Source organism: Momordica charantia, assembly GCF_013281855.1.
Source record: "Momordica charantia cultivar OHB3-1 chromosome 9 unlocalized genomic scaffold, Mcharantia_2.0 BLBB01000009.1, whole genome shotgun sequence".
NCBI lineage: Eukaryota > Viridiplantae > Streptophyta > Magnoliopsida > Cucurbitales > Cucurbitaceae > Momordica > Momordica charantia.
The window spans coordinates 10,281,982-10,289,777 of record NW_028275167.1 but is presented as its reverse complement, the minus strand read 5'-3'; the positions used below and the strand labels follow the sequence as shown (position 1 = coordinate 10,289,777).

The 7,796-nt window shown below is 38.2% G+C and overlaps 1 protein-coding gene across 1 annotated transcript; it reads left to right on the top strand.

Annotated features, from left to right (window-relative positions):
* The first annotated feature begins 231 nt into the window (after positions 1-231).
* LOC148208932 (uncharacterized) lies at positions 232-6,068 on the top strand. Its single transcript, XM_088117377.1, has 4 exons — positions 232-296; positions 3,096-3,351; positions 3,469-4,704; positions 5,091-6,068. The coding sequence occupies exons 1-4, from the start codon at positions 232-234 to the stop codon at positions 6,066-6,068; spliced, it is 2,535 nt and encodes an 844-aa protein (XP_087973503.1).
* Positions 6,069-7,796: the final 1,728 nt, after the last annotated feature.

Below are 7,796 nucleotides of genomic sequence, written 5' to 3'. Positions count from 1 at the left end.
ACCAAGACAAGTCGAACAAAGAAGATGTCCAACCAGAAGAAATCAAATCATCAAGAAAAGGAGAAATCAGATTCCAAGTCCAAAGACAAAGGGTCAGCTTCCCAGTACTCCCAAGGTGGATCAGATCATAGGGGTTCCGATTCAGGCTTCAGTTGAGGTCAACCTTACAAACGTTATACCCCAACAACTATCCCAATCTCAGAGATCCTGACTAATATTCAAGAGACCACGATGGAGAAGCTCGTCAAACGCCCTAGGAAACTTCAAAGAGATCCTGACAAGCGAAACAGAGATAGGTACTACCATTTTCACAAAGATCACGGTCGTGATACCTCTAGTTGTTTCGAGTTAAAGCGCCAAATTGAAGATTTGATTTAAGATGGCTACTTCAAAAAGTTTGTAGGCAAGCCGAGATCGAGCTCGGTAAAAAAGAAAGACGAGAGGAGGCGTTTAAGAACACCATCTCGGATAGATGACCAACCTGCAGTCATCAACACCATTTTCGGAGGCCCAAGTAGGGGTCAATCCATAAACAAAAGGAAGGAGTTGGCTAGAGAAGTCAGACACGACATTTGTACTACCCAAGTGTAGAGGCCGGCCTCGATTACACCTGGTAGAGTACTAGAATCGGATTACGAGACACTATAACACCTGAGTTCGACCTCGAAGTTTTCAAGTCGGACATTTAGTTTTACGGAAAGTTCAGAGGCATGCCAACACCCTAGAACCAAGCTGGGAAGGACCATTTGAGGTTAAAGGCATTGCACGAATAAGCACCTATATGCTAGTCGATCTCGAAGGGAATTTACTCTCATATCCGTGGAATGCAGAACACTTGAAACGTTATTACCCTTGAATTATAAAATAGTTCAAATTAATTGGACTTGTATAAATTTTCAAGGGCTAGCCATAATAAAGTGTCATGTTTTATTTAATTCGATGTCTTATTATATTACAAGTTCGACTTGAAATTAAATGGGGGCCGAGCATTTTCTAGTTCGAGGTGCGATGTGCATAATACTTAGGAACGAGCTAAGAAGTATTGCAGAAAATAACTAAATGTTTGAAAAGAGATGATTGCATTAAAAAGTCTGTGGCAGGACCAAAGTATATATGTCTTAGAGCCCTGCCCCGATCACATAAACATTACACAAAAAGATTCAAGAAAGAAGCAAAAAGAGGTGAAAGCCAAGGGGCCGATCAGCTGTGCCCGAGATGTGACTGATGTGAACTAAGGAAGCACCATTGTCATGCCTCAAGGACCCATAACGAGATCAAAAGCCAAGAAGCTACAACAAGCTTTACTTTCTCATGTTCAATACTTGGTGAGCTCGGCTAGGGATGATCAAGAGAGTGATGGAACTTTTCAAGTGAATATCTTCCAAGTAGAGCTTAAGGGAGGCGTTGCATTAAATGAACTCTAAGTTCATTTAAAAGAGCTGAAGTTGAAGTGGAGTTTAACTCAAGTTGCATTCAATAAAGCCAAGTTCAATTCGAGGAACTCAAGTTGCATTAAATGAACTTAAGTGCATCTCAAGCTTCATTTATTGCAAATCATCCATCAATTAATGGAACTACACTTCAAACTACTTCAAGTGAAGCTTCATTTATAATTGGAAGGTTACAAAGACTTTGAAGGGTGACCAAGACTTCAATTCTCGGATTTAAACCTCTTTTTATTATATTTTCAGTTTTAAACATTTCATTTATGTGTTTTAAGTAACATTTTAGCTAGTGGATATTATGGCCATCATGTAATTGAGAGTTACAACCTTTCAAATGCCTTTAGGTTACTCTTAGGGTGGTTTTGGAGGCTATAAATAGCCTAGCTTGTTTCCTTTTAAAAATAGATTTTGATGATTGAATGAAGGTTGCTATTTTGCTTCAAAAAGCCTAAAGCTTGTTTTCCTTAGATTGCATGCTAGAATCATTCAAGTAGCCTTGATCAATCGAACTTGTGGAGTGATTCGAATCTTGAGTTTTGAAACAAGTTTTCTCTACTCTTGATCTTGATCATCAACGTAAATCCGTTCTTAAAATTTTCCTTCGGTTGATTCCATACTTGTTTTCAGGGTTTTTGGGATTGAGTTCTATGGGTCTTGTTCGTTAGCAAGGTTCTTAGATCCAACTCTCAAGGGTTTCTTATCATTTGGTATCAGAGCACTAGGCTCTAGATCGGATATATGTTTCCGTTTTCGTATTGCTTTTCTTGTTCTTTGTTTTGGAATTTTTGTTCTTATTGTTCATCTCGTTACATTCTGTCCACGTATCTAAAATACAAAAAAAGTGTCATTTCTATTATTCGTTTCGTCTTGTTGTCTTCTATGAGTTTGTAGATCTCTGTCTTATCTACAACTTTGTCTTCTTCCATATCTTCTGATTCAATTTGCTTCTGGATGAAAAGTTTGAAAATTGATATTCTGTTCTGGAAAACTGCTATACCCGAGAGCATGTGTTCTTCTTTGTTCTTTACATTTTTACTTCCAAATCATGCTAAATCTGAGTTGTGCTGTTGAAATTGCCTATTTTTGTTAATCTAGCTGTTGGTAATAAATCATATCAATAATGTTTTGATTTATTTCCACAACTAACCGTTACTCATTAAATTTTTTGCGGTTACAATTGTCTCAATTAATTTCCAGCAACTTGTTTTTCAATTCTCATGATGTTTTTCTTGTGTAACTCATATCCGTTGTCAAGGCTAAATTAAACTCCATAAATTCTCAAAATAGCCTAATTGTTCAAGAGTTACATTTTCTGGTCTTTTGAACTTCTTGTTTCATCTTAATTATCATGTTCCAATTCTGTCACTTTCTTCTTTAGCTTGTTTCTAATTTGAGTTTTGAATTTACTCCTATATCAAGTTATTTGAGTGTTTTCTTTGTGTGTTTTATCTAATCACTGGAGTTGCAGTCTTGCTCATCGGCTTACTTTTCAATATTGGAGTGTACTTTGCTGAGAGGGTGAGATTGAGCATTTGTGAGGGAGTGATTCATTTTTTGAGTGTTAAACAGGAGTGAAATTCATTAACGAGTGGAAACACGTGAGGGAGTGCTTGTGAGGTCCATTTTTTGTTACTTTAACTTGTTTTGCAGCATGTCCAATCCTGAAGATAATACCATTCCCGATGCCCGAAGGAGAGAGGCACTAGAAGGAACTATGGAACGATTGATTCGTGGCATGGAGGCTTTGACAGAGCGGATAGGAAGGTTGGAGGCTCAAAACCAAGCTCCAGAGAGAATTCCACCACCACGTGTTCTAGATGAGGATGATTATGAAGGTGATGGATCTGATCATTGGGAGGACGATCAAGTTACAATCTTGGCGGCTCCAAGACGGGGAGAGAGACATGTTGGTCGTGGCTTAGATTGAGGGCGAGGTCGAGGAAGAGGCTACCATAATCTCCAACGGAGAGCTCCATGGGAGGATGCTTAAATTGACCGAAACTTGGGAAATATCAAATTGAAGCTTCCAAAGTTCTATGGTAAGACTGATCCGGAGGCTTACATTCAGTGGGAGAAGCAAGTGGAGTACGTATTTGACTGCTACAATTTTAGCGAAGAAAAGAAGGTAAAACTATGTATTGCTCAATTTAAAGATTATGCAATAACATGGTGGGACAAATTGATGTCAAGTAGGAGACGAAATCTTGAGGCGCCAATCGATTCATGGTATGAATTCAAGAAGTTGATGAGAAGGCAGTTTGTTCCTAGACATTTCCTAAGGGACACGACGCAAAAGCTACAAGTGTTGAGACAAGGTAGCAAGTCCATGGAGGACTATTACAAGGAGATGGATTTGTTGATGGATCGACTTGATCTTGAAGAGGATATGGAGAATCTCATGGCTCGATTTTTGAATGGCTTAAACAAGGAGATTGCTGATAAGATTGATCTACAACCTTACTTTAACATAGAGGAGATGTTGCATATTGCCATAAAGATCGAGAAGCAACTCCAACGAAAGTCCCAAAGGTATTCTACTAAACCTTCTTCAAGTACTTCTACATGGAAAAGGGATAGTAAGCATGCTGAATATAAGTCTAAGACCCGAGAGTTAAGTGAGAAACCTAAGGATAAGGGAGAGACTTCTTATAAGGGGAAAGAAAAGGTTGATGAGACTAAGGAAAGAAATAGAGACATTAAGTGTTGGAAATGTCAAGGGGTTGGTCACTATAGTAGAGATTGCCCTAATAGGAGAACTATGGTCCTTAGGGAGGGAGAGTTGGTGACGGACGATAAGGAGGAAAATGAGGTAATAGAGAAAGAAAATGATGATTGTGATAGTGAGGAGTATAGTGAAAAGGACCCTACACATATGTCCTTAGTCACTAGGAGAGCTTTAAACACCCAAGTTAAGGAGGATAGCTTAGACCAAAGAGAGAATTTATTTCACACTTGGTGCCTTGTTCAATCTGTACCTTGTAGTATGGTGATCGACAGCGGTAGTTGCACCAATGTTGTGAGTTCAATTCTGGTCAAGAGACTTAATTTAGAGACTAAACCACATCCTAGACCGTATAAGCTTCAATGGTTGAGTGATTGTGTGGAGGAATGGTTGAGTGATTGTGTGGAGGTAAGGGTGAATAAACAAGTTCTTGTTTCTTTTACCATTGGAAAGTATGCTGATGATGTTTTGTGTGATGTTGTCTCAATGCATGCCGGAGATATTTTGTTAGGGAGACCATGGCAATTTGATCGTCGGGTAATGTATGATGGATATGCTAATCGTTATCATTTTACTCATAATGGTAGGAAAACTACTCTTGTACCTTTGTCTCCAAAAGATGTATATGTTGACCAATGTAAACTTGAAACGAAAAGGCAAGAGGTCGATGCAAAAGCAAAAGAAATGAAAGAAAAAGAATTGAAAGAAAAAAAGAGTTTGAGTGAAAAGCAAGAGAGTATCAATCGACCTAGTGAGAAAAATGAGAGAAAAGCCAAATGTGTGAGCTTGTGTGCTAGAATGGGTGAAGTTAGGAATGCTTTGATTGCAAAACGAAATATCATTGTACTTCTGTACAAAGGATCTTGTTTCCTTACTAACGAGCTTAACCCTTCTTTGCCTAGTGTTTTGTTGCCCTTTTGCAGGAATTTGAGGAATTATTTCCCGAGGAGATGCCAAGTGGATTGCCACCACTTAGGAGGATCGAGCACAAGATTGACTTCATTCCAAGAGCAACCATTCCAAACCGTCCGGTGTATAGGACTAATCCTAGCGAGGCCGAAGAGATACAAAGGCATGTGAATGACCTCCTTGCCAAAGGGTATGTACGCGAAAGTTTGAGTCCATGTTCTGTTCCAGTTATTCTTGTACCTAAGAAAGATGGGTCATGGCGTATGTGTGTTGATTGTAGGGCTATAAACAAGATAACTATTAAGTATAGGCATCCAATTCCTAGATTAGATGATATGCTTGATGAGTTGCATGGATGTAGTCTCTTTACTAAAATTCATTTGAAATCGGGTTATCATCAAATTCGCATGCATATTGGGGATGAATGGAAAACTGCTTTCAAAACTAAGTATGGTCTTTATGAATGGTTAGCTATGCCTTTTGGATTGACTAATGCACCTAGTACATTCATGAGGTTAATGAATCATGTCTTGCGTGAATACTTAGGGAAGTTTATGGTTGTATATTTTGATGATATTCTTGTTTACTCTAAGTCATTAAATGAGCATGTTGAGCATGTACGTTCTGTTTTGAATACTTTAAAAAAAGAGTGTTTGTATGCAAACTTAAAGAAATGTAGCTTTTGTATGGAAAAAGTTAACTTTCTTGGTTTTATAGTTTCATCCAAAGGTGTTGAGGTTGATGAGGAAAAGGTAAAGGCTATAAGGGATTGGCCTACACCTAAAAGTGTAAGTGAGGTAAGAAGTTTTCATGGACTTGCGGGTTTCTATCGTAGGTTCATAAAAGACTTTAGTACAATTGCTTCACCTTTGAATGAACTTGTTAAGAAACATGTTACTTTTGTGTGGGGAGAGGAACAAGAACGTGCTTTTACCACTTTGAAAGAAAAATTGAGTTCCGCTCCACTAATTGCATTGCCTAATTTGACTTAACTTTTGAAATTGAATGTGATGCTAGTGGGGTAGGTATAGGTGCTGTTTTAATGCAAAATCAAAGACCTTTAATGTTCTTTAGTGAGAAGTTGAATGGTGCTTCTTTAAAGTATCCCACTTATGACAAAGAACTTTATGCTTTGGTTCGTGCATTACAAACATGGCAACATTATCTTTGCCCTAAAGAGTTTGTTATCCATACTGATCATGAAAGTTTAAAACACTTGAGAGGTCAAGATAAGCTCAATCGTCGTCATGCTAAATGGGTGGAGTTCATTGAGACATTTCCTTATGTCATTAAGTATAAACAAGGTAAAGAGAATGTAGTTGCTGATGCTTTGTCTCGAAGGTATGCTCTTTTTAACACTTTGAATGCTAAACTACTTGGATTTGAGCATATTAAAACCTTGTACCATGATGATCCTTCTTTTGGTTCTACTTTTTATTCTCTTGAAAATGGTACTGTTTTGGATGGGTACAACTTGTTTGATGGATTTCTTCTTAGGAAAGGTAAGTTGTGCATTCCAAATTGCTCTATTCGTGAATTGCTTGTTAAAGAAGCTCATGGAGGAGGATTAATGGGACATTTTGGAGCAGCAAAAACATGTGACATGCTTTCTGAACATTTTTATTGGCCTAGGATGAGACATGACGTTCATAAAGTTTGTGAGCATTGCATTTCATGTAGGCAAGTTAAATCTAGACTTAAACCGCATGGCTTATATTCTCCTTTGTCCGTTCCAATTGCTCCTTGGTTGGATATATCAATTGACTTTGTCTTAGGTTTACCAAGGACTAGGAAAGGTAGAGATAGTATATTTGTGGTTGTTGATAGATTTAGTAAAATGACTCATTTTATTCCATGTCACAAAACTGATGATGCTAAATACATTGCGGATTTGTTCTTTAGAGAGATTGTTCTATTGCACGGCATTCCTTACAGCATTGTTAGTGATCGGGATGTAAAATTCTTGAGTCATTTTTGGCGTGTCTTATGGGGAAAGTTAGGTACTAAGCTAGTCTATTCTACTACATGTCACCCTCAAACGGATGGTCAAACTGAGGTAGTAAATAGGACATTGATTACTATGCTTAGGGCTGTTATTGATAAAAATATCAAATCTTGGGAGGATTGTTTGCCATTTGTTGAATTTGCTTACAATAGGGTTATCCATAGTACTACTAAGTGCACTCCCTTTGAAATTGTTTATGGCTTTAATCCTATAACACCTCTTGATTTGCTACCTTTGCCACCTACTGAATTTGTGAATTTTGATGCTAATGCTAAGGTTGAATACATTGATAAGCTACACAAGGAGGTCAGGGAGAGGATTCAGAAGCAAAATGCCAATATTGCTTCCAGAATTAATAAGGGACGAAGGCATCTTATATTCAACACGGGAGATTGGGTGTGGGTGCACTTTCGAAAGGAGAGATTTCCCGTCCAACGACATTCTAAGCTCAATCTTAGAGGAGATGGTCCATTTCAAGTTCTCGAGCGCATCAATGACAATGCTTATAAAATTGATTTACCAGGTGAGTATGGTGTTAGTGCAACCTTTAATGTTGCTGATTTGAGTCTTATTGATGTAGGTGATGGCTATGATTCGAGGACGAATCCTTCTCAAGAGAGGGAGGATGATGTGAACCAAGGAAGCACCATTGTCATGCCTCAAGGACCCATAACGAGATCAAAAGCTAAGAAGCTACAACAAGCTTTACTTTCTC

Bases quoted from the DNA above. Each gene is read 5' to 3' on its own strand.
- LOC148208932 (XM_088117377.1), top strand. From the start codon at position 232: ATGGAGAAGCTCGTCAAACGCCCTAGGAAACTTCAAAGAGATCCTGAC. The intron at 3,352-3,468 runs GTTGGTCGTGGC...ATCAAATTGAAG, and splicing joins CAAGACGGGGAGAGAGACAT to CTTCCAAAGTTCTATGGTAA. The intron at 4,705-5,090 runs GTAATGTATGAT...GCCCTTTTGCAG, and splicing joins CATGGCAATTTGATCGTCGG to GAATTTGAGGAATTATTTCC.